Source organism: Periplaneta americana, chromosome 14, assembly GCF_040183065.1.
Source record: "Periplaneta americana isolate PAMFEO1 chromosome 14, P.americana_PAMFEO1_priV1, whole genome shotgun sequence".
Lineage (NCBI taxonomy): Eukaryota > Metazoa > Arthropoda > Insecta > Blattodea > Blattidae > Periplaneta > Periplaneta americana.
Genome location: NC_091130.1, coordinates 13,690,503 through 13,712,660, shown reverse-complemented (window position 1 = coordinate 13,712,660; position 22,158 = coordinate 13,690,503). Strand labels below are relative to the sequence as shown.

General features: G+C 35.7%; 2 protein-coding genes across 3 annotated transcripts in view; one reads left to right on the top strand and one right to left on the bottom strand.

The window, feature by feature from the left end:
* LOC138713166 (medium-chain specific acyl-CoA dehydrogenase, mitochondrial-like) overlaps positions 1–22,158 on the bottom strand; it is a 632,224-nt gene that overhangs the window by 268,725 nt on the left and 341,341 nt on the right. The window lies entirely within an intron of this gene.
* Positions 1,681–10,230, top strand: LOC138713158 (uncharacterized). The gene is made up of 4 exons (XM_069844998.1): positions 1,681–1,828; positions 6,232–6,341; positions 7,533–7,678; positions 9,950–10,230. Exons 2-4 carry the CDS (start codon positions 6,233–6,235, stop codon positions 10,121–10,123), a joined length of 429 nt encoding a protein of 142 aa, XP_069701099.1. The 5' UTR covers positions 1,681–1,828; position 6,232; the 3' UTR covers positions 10,124–10,230.

Genomic DNA, 22,158 nt, shown 5'->3' with positions numbered 1-22,158 from the left:
CAGCCATTTATTCAATGTGGACATATTTTATACTGGACATTTGATGACTGTGGACATTTTTGATGATGGAAAATTAATGAGATTGGACATTTAAGATAATGACCATTTATGCAATGTGGACATATTTTATGCTGTACATTTGATGACAGTAGATATTTTTGATGATGAGCAATTAATGAGATTGGACATTTAAGATAATACCATTTATTCCATGTGGAGATATTTTATACTGGACATTTGATGACTGTGGACATTTTTGATGATGGACATTTAATGAGATTGGACATTTAAGATAACAGCCATTTATTCAATGTGGACATATTTTATACTGGACATTTGATGACTGTGGACATTTTTGATGAGGGCCATTTGTACTGTATTATATTGTATTTATTAACATTCCAAGGTATTCATACATGCTTACAGCTAGAATATAGAACAAGTCAAAAAAACTTAATACTATTATAAAATCTTAATTTATAGTCACAGTCTAGATGAAATATATACAGACGAGATTTACAATATAGTCTATTAGTACAACACAAAGTTTTAGTATCAATTTCATGAAGTGTTATTGAATGTCATGAATTCACCTACAGAATAGAAGGCGTGAGAAATTAGGTACTTCTTTAATTTGGCCCTAAATAATTTTATGTTTTCTAGTTTCATTTTTTATATTGATAGAGAGGCTATTAAAATGTTTACTGCCATATAACGCACTCCTTTTTGATAGCACGATAGACTTGCCTAAGGAGTATGAAAGTCATTTTTTTGACGTTTATTTATGCTATCAACTGTTGAATTAGTTACAAAGTTTTCACGATTACATACAAGGAAAATTATTAATGAAAAAGTATACTGACAAGCCATGGACATTATTTGTAGTTTTTTGAAAATATTTCTACACGATTTCCTAGATTTGGCACCTACTATTATTCTAATTACTCTTTTATGTAGTAGGAATATATTGTTACTATCTGTGGAATTTCCCCAGAATATTATTCCAAAACTCATTACCGAGTGGAAGTATGCAAAGTATATTGTTCTTAAGGTATTGTTTACTATCTTTTGCATAGATCTAATAGCAAAACAAGATGAATGCCTGTGAACATTTTTGATACTAAACATTTAAGTTAATGGCCATTTATTCAATGTGGATATATTTTATACTGGGCATTTGATGATGTGGACATTTTTGAAGATGGACATTTCGCAGTGGACTGATTGATCATCTTTCCAATATATCCTTACCTGGACTGGTACATGCATCATCAAAGTTTCAAAGTAAAGGTCGTACTCCCACGAATTGAAACCTCTTTTCGGTCTTTACGTAGGCCTAAATACATTGAAGACAGTGCTTCTTGTTTCATGATCTTTGATTCGCCTCCTATCATCGCAATGTTATCTGACCGTCCGGTATCAGCATGTTTACAGAAGGCACAGGATTAAGGGATTTACTGTTTGTCCCTTTAAGCCTCGATTACTTTCATAGCACGGTTCTTGTATCTCAGGTGTCCATTTCCTGAGTTGAAATAAATGCCCAGTGGTCTGTCGTCACAATGATAATGCAATATTAATCAATCAATTTATCGTGATTCTGTCAATTAATTGCACTCGTATGATTGTAATTATCTCTAATTAGAGGATTATTATTATTCTTTTTAAAATAAATCGATTGGGCCATTGGCTTATTCCAGTTTCATATTTGTTTCTACTCCAGGTGGGAGATTTTGCTTGATAACCTTAAGCTTTATAAATCCCAGGTTTTACAATATCCCTTTCATTAGTTTAAGACGTGTTAACAACGTGAGCCTACGAATTTCACAAGGTAAGAGCACTGATTTCAGAACTGATTTGTGATGTGCGACGAGTTTGTTTAACATTTCCGGGTATGATAACCCCGAACTTGACTGTCTCTGCCAGTTTTGGATATGTGATTAGAGAGATGTGCAGTTATCCCACAGTCTACTATATACAGTCACGAAGCTTGAGTTTTGAGGTGCTAGAAACAATAGACTGTGACGGTACTATTTTGCATTGCCTGTAATGAGGCAATATTAGCGATCCTAGTGGTGAGCAACTATCTAATGTTTGCATATTTACTATGTGTTAAGCTTCGCGACTGTATATACTAGACTGTGGTAGTCCTGTTAAGCTTCGATGTTCCGTATCGATGATCTCCATGACCTGCCTCACAGCGATAATGCAGAATCGATAAAATACTTCCTCATGACTGCCAATAAATTACACTATTAAAAATCTATTGGTTCATTGGCTAATTTTAGTTTCATAAGGGGGACAACACTAACTATACTAACTTTCGAGGAATATCAAGTTTTCTTGACGTCGTACAAAATTTTGTCCAATATTCTTTTGAGAAGATTACCTCCATATGTAGATGAAATTATTGGGGATCATCAGCGTAATAAATCGACTAATGATCAGATTTTTTGTATTCGGCAGATATTGGAGAAGAAATGAGACTATAAGGGTACAATACATCAGTTATTCATAGATCTACTATTGATCAGATTTTTTTGTATTTGGCAGATATTGGAGAAGAAATGAGACTATAAGGGTACAATACATCAGTTATTCATAGATCGACTATTGATCAGATTTTTTTGTATTTGGCAGATATTGGAGAAGAAATGAGACTATAAGGGTACAATACATCAGTTATTCATAGATCGACTATTGATCAGATTTTTTTTTTGTATTTGGCAGATATTGGAGAAGAAATGAGACTATAAGTGTGCAATACATCAGTTATTCATAGATCGACTATTGATCAGATTTTTTGTATTTGGCAGATATTGGAGAAGAAATGAGACTATAAGGGTACAATACATAAGTTATTCATAGATCTACTATTGATCAGATTTTTTTGTATTTGGCAGATATTGGAGAAGAAATGAGACTATAAGGGTACAATACATCAGTTATTCATAGATCGACTATTGATCAGATTTTTTTGTATTTGGCAGATATTGGAGAAGAAATGAGACTATAAGGGTACAATACATCAGTTATTCATAGATCGACTATTGATCAGATTTTTTTTTGTATTTGGCAGATATTGGAGAAGAAATGAGACTATAAGGGTACAATACATCAGTTATTCATAGATCGACTATTGATCAGATTTTTTGTATTTGGCAGATATTGGAGAAGAAATGAGACTATAAGGGTACAATACATCAGTTATTCATAGATCGACTATTGATCAGATTTTTTTTTTTTGTATTTGGCAGATATTGGAGAAGAAATGAGACTATAAGAGTACAATACGTCAGTTATTCATAGATCGACTATTGATGAGATTTTTTTTGTATTCGGCAGATATTGGAGAAGAAATGAGACTATAAGGGTACAATACATCAGTTATTCATAGATCGACTATTGATCAGATTTTTTGTATTTGGCAGATATTGGAGAAGAAATGAGACTATAAGGGTACAATACATCAGTTATTCATAGATCGACTATTGATCAGATTTTTTTTTGTATTTGGCAGATATAGGAGAAGAAATGAGACTATAAGGGTACAATACATCAGTTATTCATAGATCGACTATTGATCAGATTTTTTTGTATTCGGCAGATATTGGAGAAGAAATGAGACTATAAGGGTACAATACATCAGTTATTCATAGATCGACTATTGATCAGATTTTTTTGTATTCGGCAGATATTGGAGAAGAAATGAGACTATAAGGGTACAATACATCAGTTATTCATAGATTTAAAAAAGGCATATGACTCGGTTAAGAGAGAAGTTTTATATAACATTCTTATTGAAATTGATATTCTCAAGAAACTAGTTCAATTCAAATGTGTCTCAGTGAAACGTACAGCAGAGTCCGTATAGGCCAGTTTCTGTCGGATGCTTTTCCGATTCACTGCAGGCTAAAACAAGGAGATGCACTATCACCTTTACTTTTTAACTTCGCTCTACAATATGCCATTATTATTATTATTATTATTATTATTATTATTTTATATTATTATTATTATTATTTTTATTTTCGCTGAAGATAAGGCTAAGAGCTGACATTATGAGAAATAAAATCATAGTATCATTTTACACATATTAAAGGTTTATGTTATGTTTGAAAACAACAATATATGTATGAAAAATAGTACAGAAAAGAAACAAGAAAATAACTGAATACAAAATAGGAATAGGAATATTTTTCTTAGGCCAATTCTAAACAGTTCAAAACTCCTCCTCACTTGTGAAGAGTTTCGTTACAGTCCTAGCGAATGTGTCTTATTTCCTCATTATTATTTATAGACTAGAGCATAACTTTTATATTATCTACTAGTCTTTGTGCGCCTTGACTTTTGTAATATTCAAAAGAAAATATCTCTTCTGCAACTTCAACTACTTTTTAATGTCAATGGAAATTTTCCTCCACTTCGAGCTGCCTACCACAGTATCATATAAATATACTAATATACTAATATATATATATATATATATATATATATATATATATATATATACACTAGCCGTATCCGTGCGCTCCGCTGCACCTGTTAGAAATAAATATAAAGTAATTACATAATTAAAATAGGACATTTGATCCAGGGAATATTCGTGTTTGATAGAAGGATAAATCGTTTAATATGTTACTTAATTTAAATTGTATTTAAATAATTAAAATGCGGTCATTTTGGTCCAGAGAGCAATCATTTGGTGCAATGACTATTCCTTTAACATGTTTCTTAATTGTTATTACATGCAACCATAGTTTAATGAAGATTGACATATCATTTAGTTTTAATGTGTATACTTTATATTACTTGCTTATGTTTCAGAAGTTACTGTAATAACATTGTAGAATTATGTCCATCTAGAGAAACTACACTTTCCTATAGTGAAATAATAATTAAACAATTAATTAGCTTCCGATATTACTTCATACAAACACAGAAACATTCTCTTAGGCTATGTTTAATAGCTTTCGATTGTTGTTGTCCAAGGCCCTTATAGACGAAGTCATTTGTTTTTATTTCAGTACAGCGCCTTAGATGGCGTTGTTATTGTAATTTTAAAACTCATTTATCTCATTAAATATCAGTCCTATCAAAATTTTGTATAGAATAAACCTTACCGGAAATTATTTTCAAAGAAAACATTTGTTACGTAACATTTTTCATGAGAATTAATAATAAGGGAGATATTTCGGTTTATTTAATTCAGGCACCCTATAACCCCCCTTTTAAATAATGCTATATAGCCTAAAATCTAAGTTACAACAAACTTAATTTATATTCCAATTTTAATCGAAATCCGTTCAGCTATTATCGCGTGAAAAGGTAACAAACATATAGATAGACAGACTTAAATATCAGTCCTATCAAAATTTTGTCTGGAATAAAACTTATGGGAAATCATTTTTAAAGAAACTTTCGTTATGTAACATTTTTCACAAAAATCAATAATAAGCGAGATATTTCGGTTTTTTTAATTCATACCCCCTTATAACCCCCCTTTTAAATAAAGTATTTTGAATGCCATATAGCCTAAAATCTAAGTTACAACGAACTTAATTTATGTTCCAATTTTCATCGAAATCCGTTGAGCCATTATCGCGTGAAAAGGTAACAAACATCCAGACAGACAGACAGACCGACATACAAACAAAAAATTAAAAAAAGCGATTTTCGGTTTCAGGATGATTAATTATACATGTTAACACCAATTATTTTTGGAAAAGCGAAAATTACCAGAACAATTTCGCTTACAGATTTATTATAAGTGTAGATATATATTAAAGTATCGAAAAACAATAAAAACTAAAATTTCATTTTTTTTGTCAAAATTCGGTGTTCAGAAGACTCCCCTTTATCTTCCTAGCTATTTTAATTCCTGCTATTTTCTTTAATTTCTTTCTCTCTTTCTCTGATTTCCTACTACTTCCTTCTTTATTTAATTACTCCCTAATCTTTTCTTTAATTCTCTTGTTTATTTCTCATTTTTTCTGTTTTTCCTTTCTTTCATTTCCGTTTATTTGTGTGTTTGTTTTCTTTAATTTCCCTCTGTATATTTCTTACTTTCTCCCTCCATTCTGCTAATTCTTCTATCCTGTTCTTTTTTCTTCGTTCTTTCTATTTCTTTCTTTCCTTTCTTCGGTGTAAATCTGAAGCAATGTGAATATTAGGAACTAAAAGTAGAAAAACTAGTCTAGTATCTGGAAATGATGTGCTTCCAATTTCTCTTAGGATGAAGTGTGTTGTTTCGTTGCTGCTGTTGCTGCCAATTCTACTTGTCGCGGGTTCGAGTCTGAGGAGCAACCACTACACTCAATTCTACCAATCCGTGCAAGATGATCGTAAGTATGCACCAAGTGTTTCCAGTGGAATGACTGGAGAGTTATCTTAACAAAGGAAAATTGATGTGTCTAATTGTATTCATTGACTATGACATAAAATATCTCGATGTTCAACGTTTAATAGCAGTAGGTCTGAAGTTTTTACTGTTAGTTCTCCTAGTCACAATTTCCAGTACTGCCAGTATAACGGATTACAGCATAATTACAAAGGTTCTGATTTTATTATTACTCGTACTTTTGGTTAAGGCTAAAGTAAGAAATTTCACAGAATGTGTGACGGGAGAATTATGAAATACGAATGTAAGTAATGTTTTTTAAGATGTATAATTTTTCTTTTCGTTTTTCATTACAGCTTAGAGCCTGTGTTTTAAAATTGAGAGTCGTGCCATCGTTTCTTTGGTCTTCTTGGCAATAGCTTTTATGAATTTTCGGCTCTCGCTGGTCGCCTAACATCCACCACTGACGCATACAGCCTTATTGCGCGTTTTTTATGAGGTGGTGTAAGGAAAAAGGACATGGCCGGGAGTTTCTCCGTCTCTTTCACTTCCCCTCTTATGCCCAGGACTGTTGGAACCTAAGAATCCGGGGTTTTTTGATAAGACTTCGCGGTTTATAGGTGTTTTCTTGGCTACTAATAACTTGATTCGGCAATAATCCAAAGGTAAAGGCGTAAGAGCCAATTCATCTCCCCTACAAAACTAAAAAACGCTGTCTGATAATGCTGAGGAAAGTGTTTCTTCACAGTATAAGCCTGCTGTTCCCTTGCATAGTTGAACTTCACATCTCCATTCAATATAATAAGATGCTTTGAAAAAGAAAGTTTGACTTCATTTTTTTTTTATTTTACTAGGTTATTTTACGACGCTTTATCAACAACTTAGGTTATTGAGCGTCTGAATGAGGTGAAATGAGTCCGGGGTCCAGCACCGAAAGTTACCTAGCATTTGCTCATATTGGGCTGAGGGAAAACCCCGGAAAAAAACCTCAACCAGGTAACTTGCCCCGACCTGGAATCGAACCCGGGCCACCTGGTTTCGCGGCCAGACGTGCTAGCCGTTACTCCACAGGTGTGGACGTTTGACTTCAAGTTGCCTTTGCTGTCAAAAGCGATTTTTCCATAATATTCGTAATGCAACCACCCTGTAAATTATGTCATTTTTAATGTATCAAATTACTTCTTATTGTTTACAGTAAAGGAAGACTTCTTGTGTTTCGAGCTGGCCGAGGCAGTTCTGAAGGCCAGCAAATCGTCCAAGGATAAGCTCTCTCCCATTGAAGAATCCCTCAAGTCTCCAAGTGGCTTGGGCATGTCTGAAGAAGTTTTCCAAAAGTTGCAGGTAAAGCCACACAATCCAACACACACTACACGTTTTTGCTCCTCACTAGGTATGGAGGGAGGTGGCTTGGGAAATGGCCGTGATATAAAAATTCAACCCTTCCCATGGCTACTTCTTGGAAAAGAAAATACAAGGAGAACAAGTGGAAGATAAGGAAAATAAGGGGAATGCAAAGTAAACAAGGGGAGGCATGGAAAAAGCAAGGAGAAGAGAAGGAAAACAAGAGGAATGCACGGAAAACAAGGGGAATGCACGGAGAACAAGGTGAAGGCAAGGAGAACAAGGGGAATACAAATAAAACAAGGGAAAGACAGAGCACAAAGGGAATACAAGGCGAAGAAGGGGAGTACAAGAGAAAGAAAGGAAGATAAGAAAGGAAAAGGGAACACACGGAGATCTTGGGGAGTACGCGGTGATTAAAGAGAATACACGAAGAACAAGGAGAATACATAGACAAAAAGGGTAAGCCAAGGAGACTAAGGATAAGAGAAGGAGATCAAAAGGAAAACAAAGAGAACAAGGGAAAGATAAGGAGAACAAGGGGAAGACAAAGATAAAAAGGGGAAGACAAAGATAACAAGGGAAAGACAAAGATAACAAGGGGAAGACAAAGATAAAAAGGGGAAGACAAAGATAAAAAGGGGAAGACAAAGATAACAAGGGAAAGACAAAGATAACAAGGGAAAGACAAGGAGAACAAGGGGAAGACAAGGAGAACAAGGGGAAGACAAGGAGAACAAGGGGAAGACAAGGAGAACAAGGGGAAGACAAGGAGAACAAGGGGAAGACAAGGAGAACAAAGGGAGAACAAGGGGAACAAGGGGAAGACAAGGAGAACAAGGGGAAGACAAGGAGAACAAGGGGAAGACAAGGAAAACAAGGGGAGAACAAGGAGAACAAGGGGAAGACAAGGAGAACAAGGGGAAGACAAGGAGAACAAGGGGAAGACAAGGAGAAGAAGGGGAAGACAAGGAAACAAGGGGAAGACAAGGAGAACAAGGGGAGGACAAGGAGAACAAGGGGAAGACAAGGAGAACAAGGGCAAGACAAGGAGAGCAAGGGGAAGACAAGGAGAGCAAGGGGAAGACAAGGAGAACAAGGGGAAGAGAAGGAGATCAAGGGGAAGACAAGGAGAACAAGAGGAAGACAAGGACAACAAGGGGAGGACAAAGAGAACAAGGGGAAAACAAGGAGAACAAGGGGAAGACAAAGAGAACAAGGGGAGGACAAGGAGAACAAGGGGAAGACAAGGAAAACAAGGGGAAGACAAGGAGAACAAGGGGAAGACAAGGAGAACAAGGGAAAGACAAGGAGAACAAGGGAAAGACAAGGAGAACAAGGGAAAGACAAGGAGAACAAGGGAAAGACAAGGAGAACAAGGGAAAGACAAGCAGACAAGGGGAAGACAAGGAGAAGACAAGGAGAACAAGGGGAAGACAAGGAGAAGACAAGGAGAACAAGGGGAAGACAAGGAGAAGACAAAGAGAACAAGGGGAACAAGGGGAAGACAAGGAGAACAAGGGAAAGACAAGGAGAACAAGGGAAAGACAAGGAGAACAAGGGAAAGACAAGGAGAACAAGGGAAAGACAAGGAGAACAAGGGAAAGACAAGGAGAACAAGGGGAAGACAAGGAGAAGACAAGGAGAACAAGGGGAAGACAAGGAGAAGACAAGGAGAACAAGGGGAAGACAAGGAGAAGACAAAGAGAACAAGGGGAAGACAAGGAGAACAAGGGGAATGCACAGAACAGGGAAAATACACTTTGGACAAGGAGAATACACGGAAGAAAAAGGAGAATAGACGAAAGAGAAGAGGAATACAAGGATATTAAGAGGAAGACAAAGAAAATAAGAAGACTAGGAGAACAAGGAACCTATAAGGAGGACACGTATTTCTATGTATAGATTTGGAGCATAGTGAAGCTATGAATTGATTTAATTTTCCATAATGTTTGTGTTTTCCTTAATTTTAGTGGTCATCTCGCAGAAAGATCCGTTGGAATGAAATGGAAATCACATTGCGATGTCCTATGATGTTGATGAGCAAGTACTCAAATCTCGGAAGAATTAATTTTAGGACCCTATTTACTAACTTGTTTGTCTTGTTTTAATTAATACCGCTGCCACTGAGAATACTGAATGCTCTTTTTTAACACCCTGTATAATTTTACAGGCTATCTAAAAAGAAAACTATTGCAACTGACTTCAAATTAGTTAAATAGCATTCACTCACTCACTCACTCACTCACTCACTCACTCACTATTTTTCAGGCCATGCAAGTTCCAGAAGGTTTCAGCGACAATCTGTACGAAATCGTCAAGGAGAAATTCGACCTAACCTTGTACGAGGCGGCTGAACTAGCTTCCAAGAGGGAGTTCTGTAGGTCAGTTGGTGTCAATGTGCAGTGCCATGACATTGGTGATCCTGGTGCCAACTGCTGTTGACATGGGAACGATGCATGTGGAAAATAACATGTAACTGCCTTTGGATCAATATATGAAGTAGCATTGTACTGAACCACTGATATTAAAGTCTGCATTTATTTTTGCAACCGTCTCTTTGTGTGTGTCTGAAGATGTTTTAGCTCCGAGGTTTATAAGGTTCCAGTGCTGTCAAACAGTCTGCAACTCTGAGAAAGTAGATTCATTTCATTAAACATCATCGTATATTATTAGGGACCGTATTCTGTTCAAGGGCGTTGTCCATAGACTACAGGGTGTTAAAAAAGTATCCAATATTTTAGGAGGTGATAGTATGCATCAAAACAAGAAAAAAATGTCTATTAAACATGGGTCCTACAACACATACTTTCAGAGATCTGAACACTTGTTCATAGGAAGTGCTCAATGTGACGTCCATTCAAGGCAATGCATTTCTCTGCCCTACAATACAGCAGACTACCAGATAATCATACCGTAGTTGACACCCCTGGTATGGAATACTGATACATCGCAAGGAATACTGAAAATAAAAGTCTGGTTGCGGATATGAGCGGGGTTCTGCAGAGATGGTGTTGTGAATTTTCGTAATCATGATGTGTAGGCTGATGAAAATTCCCATGCAGTTGAAGAAACAAGGCATCAGCACCGATTCTCAGTCAACTTATGGGTAGGCGTTCTTGGTGATAGATTAAGGGTCATACGTGCTACCACAGAGACTAACTGGGGTTCGTTATCAGAACTTTCTAATTAATGTATTGCCCACCTTGCTGGAGTATGTGCCATGTCAGCAAAGACTACAGATGTGGTTCATGCATGATGGCACACCAGCACATTTTTTCCGCAATGAGCGTGAACACCTGACGCTGACATTTCAGGACCGCTGGATTGATTGGGGAGGCCCCACACCTTGGCCTGCTTGTTCCTCAAACCTAAATCTCCTAGGCTTTTGGTTATCAAGAACAACCAGGTCAATTTCAAAGAGTTCGTGATTCCTTACGCCGAAGGGCAGAGGAATGCATTTCCATGAATGGACGTCACATTGAGCACCTTCTATGAACAAGTGTTCATATTTCAGAAAGTATGTGTTGTAGGACCCATGTTTATTAGACATTTTTCCTTGTTTTGATGCATACTAGCACCTCCTAAAATATTGAATACTTTTTTCTTAACGCCCTGTATTTCTGCATGCTTTCTACTTTATACCTATCAGGTCATCTCATAAATAATTATTTATTTTAAGTTTGGTGATTTATAAGACTCTAATGATTTTCTTTAGTTGGGCAATGCAATTTACAGAATGCTACGGTTAGTATATTATTGCGTATTATAAGCATGTGCCAGTCGTCAGTTGTTAACGCGAAGAATATAAAATGTAGATGAACAAGTTTGAGATTGGAGTCCTTCTACAGCACTACTGAAAAGATTATAAAGCTGCTGGAATGACGATGCTGAGGATGAAGGTGTCGTTAGTGAGCGCAGCACAAAGATGGTTCCATATTTTCAATAATAGAGGAGACATTTAAGATTTACAACATTCTGGAAGATCTGGGTATCAAATATTGAGAACATATGCAGAGTTTTGGAAGAAAATCCACAAAAAAAGTACACGTAGATTATCAGAAGAAATCTGTTTTTGATTGATTCAATACTTCGCCACATTAAACGGACACACCTTTAACTTTCAAAACCTCTTTCTCTTTTACAGATATCAAACAAATTTTCACATTGACATTGTATTGAAATACTGAATGTTTGGAAGTAATTGGTTTTCTAGTTTTTGAATAAGTTGTTAAATTTCATATTTATTATTTTGGACACCTGTACTTTTTAGTCAAATTTATCTCTAGGTTTATCAAATTTTAATATGTGATGTAGAATAGAGAAATAACTCGTATCATTGTTCTGGTATGTAATTTAGTTTTGTAATTATTGCCTTCAAAATTTGCTTGTAATTTAATTTTTTATTTGAAAACAATCAAAGTTACTATTATTGGGGCACAAAAACTTACACAAAATGGATACTTTGAAATGATCTAGAGTATGGTGCCTATGTGCCTGCAAAATTTCAGAAAGGTTTGACAATATTTACTTTAAAATATAGGGTCATATGTACTAAAAATGTAACAGTAAATAACAGTTTAAAATTTAAAGTACTGTTTTAATATATTGGATACTTTTTTATTAACATCCTGTATAGTCTACATTGACGTGACGTCATGTCTTGCGCGCGTCACAGCCTATTATTAGGGAACATTTTGCATCTTGTTTGTATGCAGTTGACGTATTATTCATGATTCAAAACTAGAACCTGCAGACTATTCACAATGCATCCTAATGATAAAGAATGACACAACGATGTTTTTCTTTAAATTATCAGCGTTTACCGGTGTGCCAGAATTTTGTCCTGCAGGAGTTCTTTTACATGCCAGTAAATCTACTGACATGAGCCTGGCCGGGATCGAACCCACAAATCTCGGCCACAGAAGACTAGCACTCTACCGACTGCGCCACCCAGGCCGACGATACTACGATGATCTTTCTCCAATTTAAATTTTTATTATTGATTTATTTTTACTGGCCGAGTTAAGGCCTTAATGACTTGTCTTCCACTCAACCAGTATAAAAATATATAGCAAATATTATAAATAACAGTAATACAGAAAACAAGTCCTCGATATGTGAACCTCTGATCATATGGCTCTCATCTAAGCGATATTCTAATTCCTCCCACACTCTACGCAGCATGTCACCATCTATCGCCTGCACCACAGCTGTGATTCATCGCCGCAGATCCTGCAGGTAATTGACCAGAGGCGGAACATAAATATTGTCCTTTACGTAACCCCACAGGAAAAAATCACAGAGGGTTTAGGTCAGGTGAGTACACTATCTTGCTGAAAATGAACTCGTCATCCTCTTCATGAAGTAACAACAGAACGATGAGCTGCGAAATTTAGAACACAAAAATCTCTCTAAGGTTTTGATAACACTAACTTTTCCAACAACTACCAACGCAAGCGCATAGGGCAGCTATACGCTTAATAAAGTAGGAGATATTAGCTGTATATTGAGATTAACTACATGCTTGCAACCTATATGCATTCCGAAATAAACCATTATTGAAATCGGAGCAATAATTTTGAGACACGTATATTTCAAACATATTTCTGTCTTACACTGTTAACTAGCCCACGTTTCGGTAGATCATTAGTACAGTGCGTTCGTAGCTCGGCCGGACCTTTCCCCGGCGGCCTTGAACTGGGTGAAGATTGGCGCGCCTGCCGTCAGAGTAGCGCTGTAGCTACCGCTGACGCACCAGTCAGTCGAGTTGGATCTGTCGTGAGGGAAAGACGTCTGTACGCGTGTTGTGAGTAAAATTGTGTTGTCTCGTGATGATAAAGTGTCTATTAATAATGGTTGAGTACACTTTAGAACAACATATTTTTCTCTATGATGCGTATGTGAAGTACTATTCTGCAAGAAGGTGTCGAAGAGAATTTGAACATCGGTTTGCAGATGTTCGAATTCCTAGCAGGTCAACTATTCATGACCTTGTCAATAAAGTCAGACGTACAGGATCTTTTTTGAACAAGAAACGTGTTCAACAACGCCGTGTACTCACAGAAGAGAAGCTTGATGAAGTAGGGGCCCTGTTAGAGCACTCACCCCGCAAATCACTGCGACGTTTAGCACAAGGCGTTAACATTTCCAAGACGTCAGCTTTTGTGGTAACGAAACTTCTGAAACTTAAGCCGTACAGGGTAAATGTAGTTCATGCTTCACAACCACAAGATCCTGTAAGCAGGGTTAATTATTGCAATTGGTTTGTGCAGTCCGTTCATAATGGCGACGTGGACCCACTTTTAACGTTCTTCACTGATGAAGCGTGGTTTCATCTTCACGGTCACGTTTCTACTCAGAACAATAGATACTGGGCTGCCGAAAATCCCTATATTATTCATGAAGTTCCTCACCACGCTGCAAAGATTGGGGTTTGGTGTGCAGTAAGTGCGAGTGGAATTATCGGTCCCATATTTTTCGACACAACAGTTGATTCACACGTTTATGTAAGTTCAATTTTAAATATTTTTTTTCCGAAACTAACAAGAAATGAACGATTGAGTGGCTGGTTTCAGCTACAGCGCACACCGCTGCGAATTCTATCCATGAATTGCGAAGTGTGTTTGGTGACAGAATAATTAGTCGAGGATTGTGGCCATCTCGTTCCCCAGACCTATCTCAATGCGATTTTTATTTATGGGGAACGTTAAAGAATAATGTGTACGCATCAAATACGCACACGTTACAAGAATTGAAGGACAACATCACGAGAGAAATACAGGCAATCAGTCAACATGAACTTTTGCGAGTGAACCAGAATTGTTTTCGGAGATACAGAGAATGTGTTCGAGTTGAAGGTCATCATTATTATTACAAACAGGTTTACAATGTAATATTACATCTTCCTGTGACCAATACTCTATGTTCTTATTTTTTCCTCCAATTCTCTCTATCTTTACAATCCCGTTCTTGCAGTCCTTTCTCTGCCAAGCTTTATTTATGTCTTGCAACCATGCTATCAAGTAATAATAGCACAAGAATATGATGATGCAGAATATATGTTTAGGAAATTGATTGAAGAGTATGAGAAATGGGGAAAAGACAGTTAATCACGAAAAAAGTATTTTATAAGTCAAAATGTGCCACCTACGAAGTAAATATGTGAGTTATGTTGATATAATTTAAGTTTATTGCTAAAATATTGTGGCTCGGAGGAAGATGCCTGACTTTTTCTTTGATTGAAAATTTAAGATACTGGTCATTTAGTTTCGAATTTCATATTGAAATATCAAAGTCTGGAAGGTATTTGAAACTATATTTTCGGTAGAAAACAGAAAACATTAATTACCTTGTTTATAGATACAGGTTTTTCTTTTTACCTGCACTGTAGGCATCTTTCCCCGATAGTCGGGTAAGATGGCAAATGTAATTAACACATTTACTGATATATGTATTTTACCTGAACTTGGTTTGATACATGTATATAACAAAATTGACTTAACCTAAAGCTCATGGACATTTTCTCACTCGTTTATCACCACTTAGGAACACAGTCATTGAACATATTTTATTGTCGTGTGCAAGACTCGTGAAATCACTTCTTGCACACAATGAATTCAATCCAGTGCATTTTTTTTGTCATCATTCTTTTTTAGGAGGCGTTTAAGGATACGGTAAGAAATCTCATATGCTTGCGATGCTCTGAAACAGTTCATACCTCTGTTATAACATGTTCCATCGCAAGTTGAAGACTGTCCTCAATCCACTGACTTCTATCAGATAATCAGAGGATCTTACGTAATATTTATACATTCTCTGCAATAAAACAAAAAAATGAAACTCTTGCGACAAGGTGCCATCTTACCCCGAAAAAAGTGATAATCTTCCCCAAGTATCGGGTTAAGATGCCTAGTGCTGTGACGCAATCTAAGATGGCGGAACAAGGTCGTTGGTTGTTAACAATACAAACTTTAGAACCTTTACTACAATATCCATTACAAATGTTTGACAGTTATTACGAAAAATTTTAACATACAGTACCTTTTCAATTATTTTATAGCAGAAAAATGTGTTATTTTCTGGCTTTTCTTCTTCTCACAACAAGAACACGTGGCAAAATGAGTTAGCTTCCACTCTACAGACATTCAACTGTCTCATGACATGCGCGTGGCGTTCTCTCTTGGAAGAATGTGAAACTACAAAGAAATAAGTATCTTTCCCCGATAGTCATCCCACCCCGATTCACTCTGTATTATGCCTTTTTCAAAGATTATAGTGCCTTTTTACTTTTTTATTGCTTTTTTTGCCTGCCTATTTTAACTGTTATAAATGGCTAAATATCCGGGCTCTAGTTATAAGGAAAGGGCTCTAACAAGGAAATAAAGCGTTTCTGGACCAATGTTCATGTAACATTTTTACATCTATCTATACTAATAATAAATCTGTAGCCGAAGTTTTTCTGGTAATTTTCGATTTTCCAAAAATAATTGGTCCTAACATACATAATTAACCACCCTGAAACCGAAAATCGCTTTTTTGAAATTTTTGTTTGTATGTCTGTCTGTCTGTCTGTATGTTTGTTACCTTTTCACGCGATAATGGCTGAACCGATTTATATGAAAATTGGAATATAGATTACGTTCGTTGTAACTTAGTTTATAGGCTATATGGAATTCAAAATACATTATTTAAAAGGGGGGTTATAAGGGGGCCTGAATTAAATAAATCGAATATCTCGCTTATTATTGATTTTTATGAAAAAATGTTACATAACGAAAGTTTCGTTAAAAATAATTTCCGACAAGTTTTATTCCTTGAAAAATTTTGATAGGACTGATATTTAATGAGATAAATGAGTTTTAAAATTAAAATAACTGCCATCTAAGGCCGTGTAATGAATTAAAAAACAAATGACTTCGTCTATAAGGGGCCTTGGACAGCAACAATAGAAAGCTATGAAAGATAGCCTACAGATAATGTTTCTGTGTACGAAGTAATATCAGAAGTTAAATTAACCGCTTTGTATAATTAATTATTAATTCACCATTGGAAAGTGTAGTTTCTCTAGATGGACATAATGCTATAATGTTATTACAGTAACTTGTGAGTGAATCGAGGACAGGTAAGATTAAAATAGCATCTTATGCACAGAAAACTTGATAGGCTATTCTGTACATTCGTTTCCTGTATTTCCTAAAATAATTTTTATGATCAAATGAGTGGTCTCTGGATCAAAATGATCGCATTTTAATTATGCAAATACAATTTAAATTAAGTAACATAATAAACGATTTATCCTTATATCAAACACGAATGTTCCCTGGATCAAATGTCCTATTTTAATTATGTAATTAGGTACTTTATATTTATTTCTAACGGGTGCAGCGGAGCGCACGGGCACGGCTAGTCCTTTATATGAGAGGAATATGCCTCTGAAGTTTTGAGATACATTTTAGTTACACCCTGTATATGGCTGAAATTTGATGAAGCTGTAATAATCGTCCAGTCACTCAAAAAGTTCGACTTCAGTAGTTAAGTTGGACGGATTACGTAATAAGGTTGGAATTCTTGCAGGACGACAGTGACGTCCGCATCGATTATAGAACGCAATTAAAAGTCAGTTAATTATTCACGGGTTGTGAAATGCGTAGTCGTGACAAGGTTGTAAAGCGAGTAATTTATTATTTCCTGCCAGATAAAGTCTTATCGAGCGACTGCAATATTTCACAGCTTTCACCGAGGATCTGTCCTGACATATTTACTGTTGACAATGGCGACTTCTGTAATCGGCGAAGAAATATAAAATTCTGCAAGATTCTCAATAGAGGCAGCTATGAATGAAGTACCAGAAAATATATACTTCTGGATATTTCACCGTGTCCTGGAACTTAATGTTTCTAACCTTTCGGTTCCATCATCAAGACCAGTTCGGAATTGGAAGTTATACTAAGTTACTTACAACTCTACATACACTCACGACCAGACGAAATTGACGCAACTATTGGCAAAATTAATCATGACTTGAATCAAGTTTCTTTATGGGCGAAAAAGTTCAGACTTACGTTAAATGCTAGTAAGTCGCAAGCTATAATAATTGGACGTAAGAGACTACTGGACACAATGAACGACAGACATATCCCAATTATTACAGTAAATAATGCCACTATTCCGTACCATTCCGTCGTCAGAAATCACGGCAGTTTCTTGGACGAAAATTTAAATTGGGAATGCCAAATAAAGGAAATATCCAAGAGAGTGTGCTATACCATGCATTCTCTTAACCCATTCAGAAACAGAATTAAAACAGACTTTAGTGCAAACCCTCGTACTACCACTGTTTGACTATTGCGACGTAATACTTACAGACTTGACAACTGACCTTTCGGACAGGCTGCAGCGTGTGCACAATATGTGTGTCAGATTCATCAGCAATGCTCACAAATTTGACCACATTACACCCTCGTTCAAATCTTTATCCTGGCTGCAACTTAGTAACCGTAGAACACTTCATTCGCTGTCTCTTCTGTTTCGAGTTCTCCACACTTCTACTCCAAATTACCTTCGTTCCCGGTTTAACTACTTATCCTCCAGTCACAATCTAAACACCAGGTCACAGGAGAGCCAAATCCTAGCAATTCCTGCCCACAGAACATCCCACTATTCATCCTCTTTTACTGTCTCAGTTCCCCGTGAATGGAATTCTCTACCTCAGAAGATTAGGGGCTGCCAGACAATAACCACTTTCAAGAAAAGGCTAAACGATTTCTTACGGGCGCAGTCAAATTGAAGTTATAATTGTGATCGAGTTTAATAATTTAATTTAATTTAGATATGACTATCATTATTATTATTATTATTATTATTATTACATAATTATTTTATTGGTGTTGTGAAGACGAAAAGAATTGTCATTGTATTATATTGATTATGTATTATATTGTCTTGTATTTGTAGTATTGTATTGCTTTGAATTGTATTGTATTGTATTGTATTAATTATGTTATATTCATAGCATTGTAGCAATTTTTTATCATACTGGTTGAGTGGAAGAGAAGGCCGAATGGCCTTAACTCTGCCAGTTAAAATAAACCATTATTATTATTATTATTATTATTATTATTATTATTATTATTATTATTATTATTATAAAATGGCAATATTTGTGTAGAAAAACGATTAAAATATCATACAAAATAATGGGTATTAATGGACAAAATATGTAAAGAAAATATCGAAGGAAATAAACATTATTTTACATTAATAATGGGGATTTATGTCCAAAATGAAAGGAAAATGCCTAAAAAAATGATCGAATAAAACAAAAGATGCTCTTATGAGTTGAAACAGGCAAAAAATGCAAAAAAATTCCCTAACAAATATGTATTAAAACACTCAGTTTATCACATATCATATAAACACTAAAGCAGCGAAGTTTCTGGCTTATTAGAAAGAAGATGCAATTTCATCAAAATCCTAGCCCTAGTAATCAAGATGTATAAAAATTTAATGTTTTAAGCAGTGCGTCAAACGCGCTATGTGGTCTCGTCTGAAGGAGCCCTAAATCCGTGTAAAGTGTAGTCTATAAAATTGTGATTTGTGAAGATATGATAAATTACTGCTGTAAAAACATTTTAATAAATAGGTACCAAAACCTCTGATAATTTACTATTTCATTATTAGAATTTTATACCTCCAACCAAAACCAAGCTTATTAAGCATTTTCTTACTGAGTAGAGTAGGTTTAATTTTTACTTAATCAATAAAAGAAATGCTTTTCTCTTCTTAACTTTTACAATAAACTGTCTAGCTTTTATTAATCAGTTAATCTTTTAGTACTTTGATTTTTATTGTATTTGTAAATTTAATATTAATTGTAATTATAATTGTAACTATTCTTAATATTGTAGTTGTAATCTCCTGGTAAAGGGGAAGAGAAGGCCTTATGGCCTTATCTCTACCAGGTGAAATAAATAAATAAATATATAAATAAATAAATAAATAAATAAATAAATAAATAAATAAATAAATAAATAAATAAATAAATAAATAAATAAATAAATGGATGAATAAATAAGTAAATAAATAAATAAATAAATAAATAAAACAATGTTGGAAAAAATTTACGAAAGCAATATGTGATTTTAGATGTACGATAGTTTTTTACTGGGGTTGCGATTTCATAGTTGTTTACCTTGAAAGTTCAGCCATCAATTGAAAAGTATGATCCCAAAACGTGTTGTCCACTTTTATGGAAGGACTGATCTAGTTTTTGTGTCACTGATCTACGGACAGAGCAAGTTTTGAAATAACATGCGATCGGTTCTAAAGGGCGATAAATTCTTAGCATAGCTTTCTCCGAAAGAGAAGTAAAGCTGGAAGACCGCTGTCGTACTTTTGAGAAAAAAAACTCTGTCCCTGATGGAGGACTTCAGACAAAATTTGTTGGCTATTTTTCGTTTTAAGTTTAATTTCGACGCTAAATAACATTTGCAATTGTAAACATTGTTGAAAAAGTTCAAAAGCTTCTCCTATTCCCCATGTTCTCCTTGTTATACAGGGTGTTTCCGAGGTGGTGTTACAAACTTTCAGGGACGATGGGGAAGGGCACATGTATCAATTTGAGATAAGAAACCCTAGTCCGGAAATGGCTGAGTCGAAAGTTATAAGTAAAAATAATTGTGTGGAAATGGAATTGTAATTTGGCACCACGTGCCCTCCTTCCCTTAACCTTTGGAACAGTCGTGGAAAGATGGTATGAGCCGGATGTCTCCTATGTGGGTACTTGTCCCGATACAATCTGTGAGCTTGTCTACTGTTCCCATTGGCTCATCCGTATTTGAAAATCAGGTCTACTTATTCCGCTCTCATGCACTCCTCCGTTTCACTAGGACTGATCGACTGGACACTGCAACTTGTACACATACACTGCTGTCTACAGACATGCATATCAGGACCGACCATGTCCGTTACACATTACGCTATCTGCATTGCTTTAGTGTAGTTTCCTGTCACCACCCCTCAGACAGCGCACTGAATGGAATACTGTAAGTAGACAACGTAAACAACGTCAGATGAATACAGTATGTGTAAGATGTACAGATAAATACACATAAATAAGGTGTACAGAGGAATAAAATTATTTCATTTTCACAGAAATATTTTTGCTTGTAACTTTCGACTCGGTCATTTCCGGACCAGGGTTCCTTATCTCAAATTGATACATGTGCCTTTCCCCATCATCCCTGAAAGTTTGTAACACCACCTCGGAAACACCCTGTATATTTTTTCACATGGTGAATTGTCGGCCTCACCTCGATTTCACCAAGTTCCACCGACGATACTAATCTAGTAGTTGATATAGTGTTTTTGAATAATCAACTGAAACAAGAAATTAAAAGTAAGGCTGGTATGTCGTACCCTAATGGCCGTGTGCACCATTCTCGATCATCTAGCCCGGTTATCAGCAATCACGGAAACATGGTTAATTCTTGACAATGATCAAGTTACAGATGCGGTGCACCGGCATTTTCCCTCGATCAATTCAGTACCGTCAGCTGACGGTACGATCGCTTGAGAAGAATCATCTGAGCGCTAGGTAACCGCGTATAAAACAGCGAACGAACGCACTCTGTCAATTATCGCTTCGTTTTTGTTTGTCGGATTGCTTTCAAAAATCCTCGCAATTTTCAAATAACAATTTTCAATAATCATGGAAGAAAAAAAGAAAAGAGCACCGAACTTCTCACAGTTCGAAGTGGGAATTTTTTTTAGAACTCGTCAGCAATTCTGCATCCATATTACCGAATAAAAGTACTGACGGAAGTTCTCTAAGAGAAAAGCAGGCTAACTGGTTGGATTTAACCTCACAATTCACATGAGTTATACGTGTTTACATAATTTCACATAATTTGTACCGTAATTTATACAGTGGTTATTTCATATTAATGATAATAATTGGGAAAATTTCAGTATACGGATACCTCACTGACAATTATCTTGAAATGGGCTACTAAAAAGAGCAGATTTGTGTGTGTTTGTCGAATGCTCATCATCTTACTTACGAAAAGACACATTTCAGTGCCAATAATTTATTTGGGAAAATTTCAGTATACGGATACCTCGCTAACAATAATTATTTTAAAATTAAATTAAAAAAAGCAATTCGTCTGTGTATGTCGAATACGTATCATCATGCATACGAAAAGGAAGTTTTTAGCGCCAATTTATTTTGTGTGAACAAGGTTGGAATTTTGGAGTAAGAGGGAAAGGAAAGTATCCTTGTTCTCAAATTTATCCATTTATTTTGTGTTCACTAGGTTGGAATTTTGGAGTAAGAGGGAAAGGAAGGTATCCGTGTAATTTCTCTTAATTCAAGCGTAAATAGCCTAATTGTCCAAAACGTCATGTAGGTCCTAATAGTTTGAAACGGCAAATCTATAGCTAATAAGTGATAATCTCGCATTCTACAAAATGGTCAT

Bases quoted from the DNA above. Each gene is read 5' to 3' on its own strand.
- LOC138713158 (XM_069844998.1), top strand. From the start codon at position 6,233: ATGAAGTGTGTTGTTTCGTTGCTGCTGTTGCTGCCAATTCTACTTGTC. The intron at 6,342-7,532 runs GTAAGTATGCAC...TATTGTTTACAG, and splicing joins CCAATCCGTGCAAGATGATC to TAAAGGAAGACTTCTTGTGT. The intron at 7,679-9,949 runs GTAAAGCCACAC...ACTATTTTTCAG, and splicing joins AAGTTTTCCAAAAGTTGCAG to GCCATGCAAGTTCCAGAAGG.